Genomic DNA, 14,705 nt, shown 5'->3' on the forward strand with positions numbered 1-14,705 from the left:
TCTAGCGCCCTTTTAAATACATTTAAATGTTTTACTTATCTATTTAATACCCATGTGTGATGTGTAACAATAACAAAAGGCAGCAGCTGAGTGCTTCTTCTGAGCCACACAGCACATGGGTAGCCAAAGCACATCAGTTCACTTTGCCCTCTCCGCACCCCACTGAAAGACCGCCCTCTTTCCTATGAGCATTGGAACCAGAGGCTGAAAAGGTGAGGTAAGTTTGTAAAGCTAGACAGGGCTTTGAACCCAAACAGTCTGGATGTCCAAACACCGGCAACGCTAATGAGTATCTTCCGGAGGTCCTAGACTATAATCAGTATAAAAGACAGGATATTAAAGCCTTGGGTTCAGAACTAGCACCATGCCCCCCAAACCAAACAAAACAAAAACACAAGCAGAACGACAAACAAGCTCTGCTTTATAACATACTGCTGTTCCTGTCTGCTCTTTGACATTGGCTATTTTGGTGTTGTGTATATACAAAACACACACAGACACACACACAGAGAGAGGGGGGGTGAAGAAGGGAGGGAGAGAGGAACACCAACCAGAGAGTACACTGGTATCTATTAAAACTTATGTGAATAAACAAATGTGTATTCCAGATGCCACTGTGCTTAGAACTGACTCAAGCCACACTCAAAAGAAAATCAAAGAAATAAGCTGCCTACCTCCAGCAAATCGACCCCTAGGGCTGATTCCACACAGGGCTCCTAGGCTGGCAGAAGAGTCTAACCCAGCACTTTACAATCACGGATGTGTTCCGAAGGGGGTGGAGCCTTAGCTGTGAACCCTCTGCCCCAGACAGTGGTCTAGCCCCTGGAGTGACTGGTCCCAAGTGACAGTCACTCCACACCTCCCACCCTCAGCCAGGAAACACCAGGCCACAGGTAGGTTTTGTATAGACGTCTTCCTTCATAGGTGGAAGAGGCCTGAGCGGAGTTCCCGGCCCCACTTACCCTGCAGTACTCATCGATGGGCTTCAGCCTCTTCACGGCCACGTCTCGGATGTGACTTCTCCGGAAGAGGATCTTGCCTGGAAGAGAAAGCCTAGTTAATAAGCTGTGATTCTGGCTAAAGCCACCAGGGAGATCCTCCTGCCTCTACCAGTCCCCACATGCACCATCTCAGTTCCCGCCAACAAAGCAAGAGAGAAGCTGTCACCTCTCCTGGGGGGCAGGAGGCGCCCAAGGTTGAGAGCCCAGGGCCTCTCCCTGGAGGCTGCCATCTTGGGCTTCTATGAACAAACTAGTCAACTCACCTTGTCTGAGTCTGTGACAAGATCAATACCCAATGTTAGGGCGTGGCTTTCTAGTTACATCACAAGTAAATATGAGAAGAGGCCCAACCCATACGCTATGTTTTGTCTTCCAGCCCATCCTTAAGGGATCAGCATTCCTTTCTGCTAGCCAGGCAAGCGATTCCTATTCTTAGCTTAGATGGGTGGCTATTTCCAGGGTGAGACAAGCAAGTAGAGACGGTGGCTGCTCCAGTCAGACTGTCCGCTGGCCTCTCTGAACACAAAGCCTGTAGCCATTCAGGCTGGGACATCCCACAAACAGGTACAGGCAAGGCTTACAGGAAGTCCTGGTCCCTCAGGTCTTGCTCAGTCGTGATGAACAAGTCAGTATGTTGGGTTGTCACAGACACATCAACACCTTGGCACATTCAACCATGAGTACATCAATACGTGGCTCTTTTCCAGACTAGTAAATGTAGCTAGTTCTATCCCAGAAACCTCATGCTGGGGACTGAACCCCAAGATCTCACATATACTAGGCAAATGCTCTATTACTGAGCCGCATCCCCAGTCCAACCTGTCAAACTTAGAGTGTGAACTCACTAGTCTGATGCCCGAGGCCTTACACACTGACACTTCTGGGCCCAGTGGGTATCAGTGTCCGGGCACACTATCCATCCCTTCTTCAGAAGCTTTGCTTGAGGATTACATAGCTTGAGATTGTCATCCTCTTTCTAGAACATCCACAACACACTACCCATTCCTAGGGTACCTGCCTCATTCTGCTCTGTGTTATCACATAGGTGACATACCAAGGTACCCAGCAAGGCACACCCAGAGCTGTAACACCTATCTGCTGTCTCCATCTGCCCCACTGTTCTTTGGAGAAGGCCTCCTCCATGTTAGCCCTTATAGTGCCAATAAGGCTAACCACATCCCCTGGCAACAGGTAAGCACATAACACAGCCTAACCAAACAGTGGCAAAGTGATAAACCGTGGGCAGGACCCAATCTGAGCCGACGGAGTTCAGCCCAGAGCCTTCTCTTTCCCACAGTGCTAACTTGGCTCAATGAAAGCCTGGCGCCCCCAGTGGCCAACTTTATTACTGCTTGAGAAGAAAATGGAAGACCTGGGTATGCCTCAATAAATGCCTCTGGAGTGACAGCAGAGAGACCACTGGTGAGGGGTGGATTCCCTTGCTACTTCAGTAACTGGATGTGGCCTTTTCTGAGTCTGGGGCTATCCTTGGACTTTTCAGTTGTGTTTCTGTCAGAATCCAAGTAAAAGACTAATTGAGACTGTCTTAGTCTAGGCTGTTAGCCCCACAGCAGCCTCAGGAACAAGAATTTTAGCGCAAGTCACTTATGAGAAAGGATAGCACAGTTAATATCATTGAGAGAGAAGAATATGCTAGCCAGTGACTCTGTGGGTAGCTGGAGCCTGATCCTGGTGCGCTGCTGCAGAGGTGATTTTCAGTGTTCCCTCCTCGAGGGTCTCCCATCTGAAGCTGGAGAGGCTTGGGTAGCTGAGGTGATGGAACACCAACCCCCTCCTATCACCGAGAGCTGTGTGCAAGGGCATCCATTCTGCAGCTTCTGGCTAGAAGGGTTCTTTCACGTGGAGCCCGGCTGTCCCATAAAGTAGAGCAGAAGGGAAGAGAGGAGACCTTGGGTCCTGTAAGGAGAGGCTGCAGTGGCTTCTGACTTCCCTGTCACCGCAGGATAGGACAGCAGCCATGCATAGATGAGTGAGACAGGACATCCAGCCTGTGTGACCTCACTCCCCAGTCTGCCGCCAGGATCCACCTGGCATGGCCTGTCATACAGCATGTGCTCTAATAAGTACCTGCTGGCATACCCACTACCCCAACCCCACCCGAGCATCTGCCCTAAGCTCCTCTGTGCTCGCTTGAGTCAAATGTCTGTCCGCCTGCAGATTAGAATCCTACCATGGGAATCCCTTGCAAAGAAGCCAGATGGTGATTGGTTAAGATACTGGTGAGCCTATTCCTCATGGGGGAAAATGTCCTCGGCGTCCCTACCTCCTGGTCTCTCTCTTCTCCTTTTTGGTTGCCTGTCACTTTATTGCTCATACGTTACAGGCACATATGTATGCGGCTGTGGGGATACTGTGTAAAGTGGCCTTTGTCACTAAGCTGATGTTTGGCACAAAGAGATCACTTTCAGGACTGACGACATGATATGTGGCCCCAGGCTGGAGTTCTGGGCTTCCCGCTGGAGCCAAGTGTTTGTCAGACCAGCCAGATTCTATGATACTAGACTCCCAGAGGTACCCAGCAAGACCCTAAAGGACCATAGGAGGAATGGAAGACACTAAGGGTGGCCTAGAGAGGCTTCACCCTCCAAATATCCTATGAAAGGATAGAAGAGAGGGAGGGAAGGAGATGTGGAACTCATCTAGGGTCCCCTTCCAGCCTTCATCGTAAAGCCAACTGCACCCCTGACAGAGCCTTGTCTTGTAGGCCTGTAGATGAACTAGATAAAGGAACTGTATCCCAGGCCTCCAGGAAGGGCAGAGGCTTTGAGACAGGTGAGGTGAGGTGAGGTGAGGTGGTGGTAAGACAAGGCTCTACTTGATCAAAGCTCTCCTGGCTCTGGAGCACAGGTCCCACTGGTTGCTGGAAGGAAGGCCACCACGCCATGGGTGGATGCCCCCAGCCCCTCCACAAGGATCAGGGGTCAGCTGCTCCAGTGCAGGGTAGCTTGTAGTTAGTGTCTCTGGATCCTAGAAGGGTAGCCCTCTTGAGCAATGCTTTTCTATACTATGCTTTGGCCTAGTCAGCCCACAGGGATAAGGGAGGGGAGGCCTGGAAGGGATTCCATGGTTTTGACTTCTTCGTGAGGAATCCAAACCACACTGGGAAAGCCAAACCAGGGACCATATTAAAGGGAAAGAGGAAAAGGAGGGGGAGGGAAATCCCCATTAAGGAAGCCGAGACCACAGGGCATTAAAGGCTGCTTGTAAATGTCCTGCAGCCCCTTTATGGCAGACTTGGCTGCTGCAGCACTTCAAAGCCACGGGAAGCTGCCCCAGAAATTCGTAAGTACCACAGGGCAGATTATACGCTGACCTGAAATAGATCCAACTCAGCAGGACTTAACTCATTTCTGGGAGGCAATTAGAAAGATGGAGAAACTGAGCACCCATGTTATCTGGGAACTAAGTGGTGGGCCCTCTTCCCTCCATGCAGGCCTGGGCTGAGGAGCCGGAGCCTCAAGCATGAGTCCTGGGTTCCAGTCGCACCAGATTCAGGCAGTTATGTGACTCTGCAGCAGACGCTTCCTTGCTGGGACCTCCGCATTCTCTGTTGGAACCTAAGTTCTACACTGCAGGCTCTTGAGATGGATCCTCGGTGGGGCTGGGGGCCGACCGAGGCGGGCGACAAGCTAAGGGTTTATTGGGGACAACCTTACAACAACTTTGAAGTAAATAAAATTTACACATTTTCAAAATTTCCAGGCGTGGTGGCTCTGACTTTAATCTGGGGGCAGAGGCAAAATGATGGCTCTCTGTGAGCTTGAGGCCAGCCTGGTCTACATTTGTGAGTTCCAGGACATCCAGGACTACAAAACCCTGACTTGAAAAAAAAATTTTTTTTTTTTGTTTTTTCGAGACAGGGTTTCTCTGTGACCAGGTTGGCCTTGAACTCAGAAATCCACCTGTCTCTGCCTCCCAAGTGCTGGGATTAAAGGTGTGTGCCACCACTGCTCGGCTAAAAAGTTTTTTTAAATTATGTGTATGTAGGTGTCTGTGGAGGTATGTGCATGCAGAACACACGCACGCGTGTGTGCGCACACACACACAAAAATACACACACAAACACATGAACATGAGTCTGACATTACACATGCAGAGGTCACTGGAGATCAGGGGATACTCAGAAGCAGGACTACATGGGTCCCATGAATCAAATCAGGCTCAGAGGCAAGCGCCTTATCCACTGAGCCATCTTGCCTGCCCTGGTTTCTTCTTGAGGTCCTTCACTTAATCACACAACAGAGACACTTTTCCAATTTTTTTTTTTTTTGGTTTTTCGAGACAGGGTTTCTCTGTATAGCCCTGGCTGTCCTGGAACTCACTCGGTAGACCAGGCTGTCCTCGAACTCAGAAATCTGCCTGTCTCTGCCTCCCAAGTGCTGGGGTTAAAGGCGTGCACCACCACTGCCTGGCCAGAGACCCTTTTCCAAATGAGCCCCAGGTTATAGGGCTTATATAGGAAATTACAGGGGAGAACCCCTCAAGCGCTGAGGTTACGGGGTTACAGTAGGTCCCTCTACCCAGCTTATGTATCATTGAGGATCAACCCAGAGCGTTGTACGCGCTAGGCGAGCCCTTTGTCCAACTCCCTGGTTCCTGCTTGCAGGGAAACAGACTTTCGAAACTTCACCGTTTTGCTAGAAATTGAAAGGATAGCCCTTAGCTGGGTCTGATGGTACACGTGTTTACCACAGCGCTGGACACCTGAGGCAGGAGAACTGCCGTGGGCTTCAGGCCGGGCTACGGAGTGAAGCCCTGCTTCACTTTACTGTTGTCACAGCTCATACGGCTGGAAGGGCTGTGGCATCTTGGGAAGTGCGGTGACGATTTTTAGCTCCCAGAGCCAGGCTTAAGGGGACAGGAAGCTTTACAACGTAGGACTGCCAAGCTGGATGTCAGCTGTCACACCACTGTGCTCCTGGACACAGTACGCTTTCTATACATTAGCCTTCTCCTCCACCCAGTAGGACCACAGTCTGGACAACAGATTACATACAGTGTATAGACACAGTGTTGTCACACTAGGCGGGGCTAACTTACTATTCAGTGCCTACGTGAGTCCTGCAGAGTCAACCTTTGCGTCCACTTCCTTCCTTCATCCCTCCTTCCCTCCTTCCCTCCTTCCCTCTTCTTTATTTTCTGAGCCAGTCTGTGTCCTCAAACCTCTGAACTCAAAATATCTCCCCACCTCAGCCTACCCAGCCGCTGGACGCCGTGCACCGAGCCCACTTCTCTCTGTTTCCACTTCTTAGCAGACAGAATAATCTTTTGTTATGGTGGTTTGTTGTTGCTGTGTCAAGGTCTCACTTTGTAGCCCAGGCTAGCACTCATTATGTAGCCTAGGCTGGCTTGAACTTGGTGGCAATTCTCCTGCCTTAGCCTCACAGGTTAGCCTGGATTACAAGACTGTGCCATCATGCACAGCTTCAGAATAATTCTATTTTATTTTAGATTTCCTACATTTATTCTCTCTGCCTCTTCTCTCTTTGTCTCTGTGTCTCTGTCTCTCTGACTCTCTCTGTCTGTCTCTGTGTGTGTGTGTGTGTGTGTGTGTGTGTGTGTGTGTGTATGTAGGTCAGACCAAACCTTACAGGAGTCACTTCACTCCCAGAGTGCACCACTGGTCATGCTCAGACGGGCCCCTCTTCGTAGTATCGCTGCACAACAGACTACAAGCGCAACACTAACAGACGTGTCCTTAGGGCTCAGCACAAGGCTTTGCATGTAGCAGCAGGCAACTGACTTGTACTGGTTGCAGTCAGTACACTAATGAGTGTGTTCACATAGGCCTGCTCTGAGCATCTCTTTCCTGTACACACTCGTGTATGCTCATACATACTCTTTCCTTACACACTGGGGCTGCCATCTCTGAGGCAAAGGCTGGACTCATTTTCCAGGACCCAGACACAGTGGGGCCAGAGAGCCTGATTACTAGAGAGGCTGGGTGAGGCCACATGTCCCTGCTCTGCTCCTCCTGGGCCTGGGTGTGGTGGGTGTGGTGGGCAACGGCTTGGCCTCCCAGTGGGAGCTGGGGATAAAGGGCCACATTCAGCTCTGCTGCCTCTACTCCACCCCTGTGGGGAGCTGTCCTCCGGAAGGGGGCGGAGGGATACTGGCCAAAGCTTCCTGGCTGCCTCTTTTTGTGGCATGGCCTACAGTGTGTGGCATCAGGCTTCGAAGGCCACAACAGAATGGGCCGCCTTCTGTAGCCGGGGACCGCAGTCCTTGCTCAGCAGTGACTTTGTTCACTACTGATCCTATGAGCAACTGGGAGGTTCTGTCTGAATTCCCTTCTGTAAGGAAACCTCAGGACCTCAGCGAGGCCCGGACAGCCAGAGGGGAGCTTGCTTGGCTCTGCTCGGGCAGAGCATCACCTCAAGGGCCTACCTCTCTGGGGTCTGCCTCAGCTGGCAATACCGATCCCAGACAGTCAGCTCTGTCCAGCAGTTTCCGATCCTATGGAATTCACCCTTCTACAAGGATGGAGAGGGAGAAGACAGGCCAGACCTTGTCTGGGCTAAGTGTTGTGCACCATGTTTTCTATCGATTGTTATTTGATCTTTACGTAGTCCATAATTTAGGTACAAGGTACTGTGGTTAATCCCATTTTACAGATGGGTACATTGAAGGTCCAATGCAGAGTGGCCTCCTGCAGGTCAGTGGGCCTGGGACCTGAAGCCTGCCAACTGGCCCACCCGACAACCTGCTGGCCTGCCCACCTCCCCAGTGAGTCTGGGGGGCCAGAATGTGAAAAATGTGAAAGACACAGCCTTTACCGCACAGCAGACTCAGTGTGTGTGTGTGTGTGTGCGTGTGTGTGTGTGTGTGTGTGTGTGTGTGTATGATTAGTTTCAGTGGGGTCACATGGGAGGGAGCTAGGAACAGAAGTAGGAAACAGGTTCCAGGGAGAGGTAGGAACCCCATCAGAAAAGTCCAATGATGAGAGTGACCAGGCTCATCTAAGAAGCTGAAGTAAGTTCAAGGTGGCTGCAGAGTGGCCACGTTGAGGAAGGGGGTGCTGGGGTAACACCCCAAGGTGTGGGTCATGAATGTGTAAGAATGAGCTGAATGGGTAACAGCTTGATCACAGGCAGCCACACAGGGTGGAAACACCCCAATTCCTGGACCTTTAAGACCAAGGACCACTGTTTGTTTGTTGGCTTGTTGGTTTGTTTGTTTTTATACTGCAGACTGAACTCAAAGCCTCACATACATGCTAAGAAGGCACACACTACTGAGCTGTTGCCTTAACACATTAAAAAACTTATTTCTTATCTATCTATCTATCTATCTATCTATCTATCTATCTATCTATCTATCTATTTTGCTCCAAGCCCCGGCCTCAGACTCTCCATCCTCCTGTCTCAGACTCCTGAGTTCTGGGATTCTGAGCATGCAGCACCACGCCTGCGGAATCACACTTTTCACCCAACAGGACAAAGTTCCTTCTGGGTCCTTCCTCACATCAGAAGCCTGAGATCAGGCCAGCTGACACTACATGAGTTCAGTTTGGGTTTTGGTACTGTCAACAGTGGCCCCATGGATCATGGCGGTAAAAACTAAGGGAGCCCAGGAGCCATCCCACGGCAGCCCTCACTTTCTTAGGTCAAAACTGAGCTTACAGAAATGACCTGACCAACCTTAAAAAGCCAGCGGGAGGCAGGCTGGAGCAGTTTACACTGCCCAGGGTCTCCAACTTGGCCATCTTCCCTCTGTACAAATCCTATCCCAAACCTCACCCAGCCATGAGAGCTGCAACCACTAGCAAAGATTCAGAGAGCCAAGAACTCATCTGCCCCAGGCGACCCCCACCCTGTCCCCACCCACTTCACAAGATGAAATAAGGCTTGGCTCCTGCTTGCTACAAACCCCCACTTCTAAAGTTCTCATGACCAAAGGTGAAGAGACTAAATCTCAGAGGCAGCTTCTGGATCCCTGAGTCACGTGGCTGGTCGGATGACTGACAGATCTGGGCCCGGGCCGTGAGTACGTGCCTGGTCACATGGCTGATGGGTGCAGCAGACAAGGAGGGCGTTCTAGAACACTGAGAGCAAGGGTTTCACCAGGCGCTGTTCGAAGGCCGGAAGCACCCTGCAGACACTGAGCTGACTGAATAGCCCACACTAGCCACCACGCCTGCATGGTTTGCGGCTGCCTGCTGCTTGACCAACATTCATGTATCCAGATATTTGGGGACATCATTGCTTACACATGACATTTCTATTTCTATTTTCCTTCAATTCTTGCTAGCCTTAGCTGCTTCTCCCAGAAAACTTAGGAGGGAAGAGAGGAACTCTTTGTCAGAATAAGTCAGGGGCAAAGGTGAAGGCCTGAGCCTGGGCTGTGTGGAGTCTTTCAGTAGGAGCCCTTTGCAGGAAAACGCTCAAGACAAGGGGGCTTTCTGCACCTTTCAAAGGAAATGGGAGTAACTGGGGACAGGGGGCTAAGAGGGGCACAAAGCTGGCCTTATGCAGAGGCAGCCACATCCTGTCAATATGGTTGGGTTTGAGGCAGGGCTAGAAGACCCCTGCCTCCCTGACATGTTTTTCCTTTTGCATAATATTCCATCACTGGGCACTTATTCCTTTGGTCTTAATGGCTTTAGAGGAAAGTCATATACTAACAAGCCAATCTTTGTGTTCCACAGACACAGAGAGGCTGGGACTCTCCTCATGTGAGGTCTAAATGACTGGGAATCTTCGAAGCACAGGGACCATGTCGGTGTCTACAGATGTGCTATCAGACACAGAAAGATAGGCCCAGAAGCCTTTCCCCTTCGAGGTTTAGGAATGAACAAGTAAAATCAAGAATTGAATATTTCCCAAGATTCTACTTGGTGCCCCAAATAGAAATTTGGGAGACTTACCATCAGACAAAAAACAAAGGTAAAAGAGGGTTTCTTTTTCTTGTATATAGTTTATTTATTTTTATTTCATTGCATTGGTGCTTTGCCTGCATGGATATCTGTGTAAGGGTGTCATATCCCATGGACCATGGCAGCTTTGAGCTGCCATGTAGGTGCTGGGAATTGAACCCGGGTCCTCTGGAAGAGCAGTCAGTGCTCTTAAACTCTGAGCCATCTCTCCAGCCCCACGAGAGGGTTATTTTTAATCCCCATTTTTAGTCTATATGAAACTGTGGTTTAGGAACAGCGGTTGTAATGTTATAATCTCCCTACAGAAAGTATTTCCTGTGGGGCACTATACCTGCAATTTGAGGCTCTGCCACTAGGTGGCGAATAAAAATAGGGTAGTGAGTGTCGCTCAACAAAAAATGTAATCAGACAAAATTTTAACTGTAGGCATGTGACTCTATCGAAAAGAAGGCTCCGATTGGCCTCTAATTAGTCTATATTTCTAAAAACACAACATAAAACTTGAAACAAGGTTCACAGAAATAAAAAAGCCCTCCTGTCAGGAATATCCCATCATTTTACACCAAACCTCAACTGATAATCGCAGCTGTCTCACACAGTGGCGAGCACTCTCTCGACACACGCAGCCAGGGCTAGCCTTCACTTCTGCACTGGTGACAATGGGTTCTTATCCTTCCTTCTCTAAGGTTTTTTTTGGGGGGATGTGAGGGGAACAGCTACGACTAACAAGGCACAGAAGGGGAAGCGTCTAGGAATGAGCTCTGCCTCTCATTGGCCAGGTGGCATGGGAAGTCACATGCCTTCCCAGCCTGTGAGTCCTTATCTGTACATCTATTATCATTAAATAGGATGATATTGGGGGAAAGATATACACTTACTGAGTAGTAGCTATAATCCTTCGGCATTAACTTTCTCAGATTTACATTCCCAGCTCCTCAGAAAGCTCTACAACTTTTTCATGTAGTCAATTCAATAAAAAAGTTACCCCTGGTCCCCTAGACACATGCTTTGAACATCAGCTATGCTCTATCTTGCAAGAGTGTGCTTGTCCAGTAAGCAAGAACATCCTACCACCTACTAGGTCCTCTGAGGCCATTCCCAACCCAGATCAGAAGCGCAAGGTCGGGAGTGTGGCCAGGCCACCTCACTGCCTGCTACTCCCTGGTCTTAAATGTCTTCCAGGGCTTCGTTATTTTGAAGTTCTGGTTTGCAATGATGATGGTGATGGTGGTGGTGGTGGTGATGGTGGTGGTGGTGATGATGATGGTGGTGGTGATGGTGGTGGTGGTGATGGTGATGGTGGTGATGGTGGTGGTGGTGGTGATGATGGTGGTGATGGTGATGATGGTGGTGGTGGTGATGGTGGTGGTGATGGTGGTGGTGGTGGTAGTGGTGATGATGATGGTGGTGGTGTTGATGGTGGTGGAGGAGGATTGTTTGAGACAGAGTCTTTCAAGTATAAGTATGCCATTACCCTGTCCATTAGAGCAAAAGAGATTCCTTAAAAAAAATCTCATCTTGATGTTACCGCCCATGACTTCTGTAACAGCCCCCTTCCCATTCCACATGAGTGAATGCTTAGATCTGAGTCAATTTCACACCACTAACCTGGCAGGATGGCTCAGTGGGTAGATGCACTTGCCTCCAGGCCGAATAATCCTTGGGATCCACATGGTAGGAAGTCTAAAACTGTTCTCACTTCTCCATGTCCCCCACAGAGGGCCTGGGGACTTGGGGACTGGTCTCCCCCTCTCCAGAGGCACAGTATTTTAGGGGGAAGGCGGAGACCAGGTCTTATAAAGTCAGGAGATATAAAGCTCCCGCTGGCCTAATGCTTTCAATCCTCTGGCCTCAAGCTCTCGTGGGCTGGATTACAGCATCAGGCTAGTAGAAGGTTTTAAAACAAAACCTTTGCCAGTATCTCTGGCTCCACATTCCCCCGGCCTCGGGTGGGAGGGAGAGAAGCCTGACTCCCAGCTAATGAGAGGGTGTGACAGGCCCCCGGCATCCTCCTGCTTCATCTACGATGTAGATCTTTGGATGTAGTCTCTGGATGTAGGTCCCCTAAGCAGGTAAGCATCTCGGGATGTGTGAGGACCACAGGCCAAGCCCTAGTCCTCTTCACATTGAACACGAGGCCCAGACTCCACGTGCACCTGCATTTGACTCAGGGGTAAATCTATCTTTGCTCATGAGGAGTTTATATTACATGGATGGACTGAACATAGCTAGACACCAAGAGTGTGTTAATGATAAAACGGACGGCCCACCAAGAGGCTCTGCCGGCCTTAAGTAAGTGTTTCTCATCCCTTACCGGGCTCTTGCTAAGATACAGCCCTGATTCAGCAGGTCTGGGGTGGAGACTGTATGTCTGATTAGCTCCCGGACGACGCCCAAGACGCCAACCACATTTTGAGCAGCAAATGTTCAAGTGCCTAGGTTTGCACCTCAGAAGAACCCTCATGCCTAGAGAAGATTCCAGAAGGCTGCATTGACACTGGCCCAGAGAGCAGGCTTGGCACACGGTCATAACCACACTCACCATGGCATTGTGGGTGTTCACGGTGGCTCACTGCTGGCTTTTGGGCCACCCTGAAGATGCAGGGATGCTGGGGGAGCTTGCCCAGGATCTCAAAGGCTGGAGTGAGATTTGAACCCCGTGGGTTGACTCTAAGGCTCCCTGTGCTGAATGCTGTATTACCTTGTAGTGCTTGCTCATTTCTGCTCATCCACTCCCACAAAGTGGTGTTTTATACCCAGACTAGTATAAAACCAGGCATAGGAGCAGATCTGAGCCCAAAGCCCTCCAAGGTCTTTCTCACTAAGGTAAAACCTTGTGCTTTGTTCCAGAGGGAAACAGATAGGACTTTCTACTTATGGGCTACCCAGCCTGTGATGGTAGAGATAAACCCAGCTAACCGCCTGGCCCAGCCTCTCCCAGGCTCCTGCCTGTCTTCTGGAGGCACATTCAGGTGAACAGTCTCCAACTTCAGGCCATGCCAGCGCCCCTCGGCCAGATCTGTGGTTTGGAGACCAGGCAGCCTGACAGCCTAAGCCTTTCCAGTGGATGTCAGTGCTGGGATTTAGGGGGAGTTTCCAGGGTTTGATGATTATACTGCTCAATGCCAAGCAGCCCGGGATGAATGGAGGGTCACTTTATAAGGTAGGGCAGGACCCTAAGAGCCAACTCAGACCCTGGCAGAGGACAGAAAAGGCTAGGGCTCTGTCTTTGGGCCTGGGTCCAGTCAGGGTGACCCAGGCTAGCTTCATACTTGCCGCGTAGCTGACGACGAGTTTAAGTTTCAATCTTTCTGCCTCTGCCTCTGCCTCTGCCTCTGCCTCTGGGGTGCTGGGATTCCAGGCGTGTACCACCACCCCCAGTGTACACAGTCCAGGGGATCAAACCCAGGGCTATGTGCGTGCCAGGTAAGTACTCTGCTAGCTGAACTACATCTTCACAAAGCACCTTTTAAATGTTCCAAAGGCCTGGCTACCAGAGGGAGCCCCATTTATGGTAAATACAGGGTAGGCCATTGTAAGATGCTGGTTTGTATTTTGACCAGGGGTGTCCCTGACAGACAGATCTATGACCTCATCATTCTTGACCCCTCCCTGACCCCTCCTTGACCCCCACCTTTATACAGTTCACAGCCCTGATACTCCCTGTAATGTACACCTGAGAACTGTCTTCTTCCCTCAGCTTCTACCAAGCTGCATTCATCCCTTGCCTGCGGAGTCACCTCCAGCCTTTCCACATGCCAGGCTGAAGGAGTTTTCCAAGATAGAACTCCCTTAGCATGACCTCTGAAAACGTGCTCGGCTCAACCCGGTGGAGGTCATCAGCCCTCTTCCTTACCTTGTACTCTGTGTGACCCGATACTGCAGGCTCAGCCTAGCCCATCTCTGCCCTCATGGACCCCAGGAAGCCTATCTTCCTTCTCCTCCCTTTGTTTCCCCTCTGGCCTTTTTGATATCATCAAACCTGGGGTGAGTAACTTGCTTGAATGTGAGTCTGCCGGACGGACGACACCACCATTCCCAGGGACACCAGAGTGTAACTGTTATCTCTATGCACAGAGTAAAAAGATTTGACCTTGTAAAAGAACACTGGGCTTCCGTAAGGAAATTATCTATTTCCAGGGTGAAGGGGTGGGGAAGGTCACGAGTGTTACGGGAGGGGGGGCCTGAAGTCACACCCATCACTTTGGATGGTGCTGCCAACAAGCAAGGGGAAGGCTGGTGGCTATGACTTAGCTCAATTATTGCCCTACAGACATGAGTAGGGACTGGGCTGCAACCCAGGACCATTTCCAGGCCAGAGCACATTTCCTGCATGTCAAATGAGCCCGAGGCTGCAGAAGTGTGGGCATCTGCTTCAACCAAAGTTTGCTGGGAAGAGTCCTCGGAGACAGCCCAGGACTACAGCAGGCGCTCCGAAGGCTGACTCCCTTCTGAACGGATCTCTAAGTAAGGGACAAAGGAAAAAGAAAACTCTGACAAAGTGGCCAGTTTTTCCTGGCCCTGAAAGTGGAGATGCAGTAGAGACAGGGCCTGGGGCCTGATCCACATTCACTTTGAGGAGCAGAGAAACCCCCTGTGAAGCTGCTGCCTGCAGAGACCTGGGGGATGTGGGGCTGGAATTCTCTGGGGCCAGCACACTGCCTTGACAGGGAGGGTTCTCACAGTTCACACATGCCTGTGGAGCTGGTGCCCCATCTTCAGGTCCCACCTCAATCTGCCCAACTCTCTATGTGGTCAGCTGGCCTGGCCCCTTCAGGTCCCACCTCAGTCTGCCCAACTCTCTATGT

At 50.5% G+C, this 14,705-nt stretch overlaps 1 protein-coding gene across 3 annotated transcripts in view; it reads right to left on the reverse strand.

The window, feature by feature from the left end:
* Sh3pxd2a (SH3 and PX domains 2A) overlaps positions 1–14,705 on the reverse strand; it is a 200,814-nt gene that overhangs the window by 106,855 nt on the left and 79,254 nt on the right. For all 3 annotated transcript variants that reach the window (XM_028772972.1, XM_028772977.1, XM_028772963.1), the window contains exon 4: positions 963–1,039. In XM_028772972.1, coding sequence (XP_028628805.1) covers positions 963–1,039 — 77 coding nt within the window. The remainder of the gene's footprint in view (positions 1–962; positions 1,040–14,705) is intronic.

The sequence above is a fragment of the Grammomys surdaster genome, unplaced genomic scaffold (genome assembly GCF_004785775.1).
Source record: "Grammomys surdaster isolate TR1022 unplaced genomic scaffold, NIH_TR_1.0 66, whole genome shotgun sequence".
In the NCBI taxonomy this organism is placed as follows: domain Eukaryota; kingdom Metazoa; phylum Chordata; class Mammalia; order Rodentia; family Muridae; genus Grammomys; species Grammomys surdaster.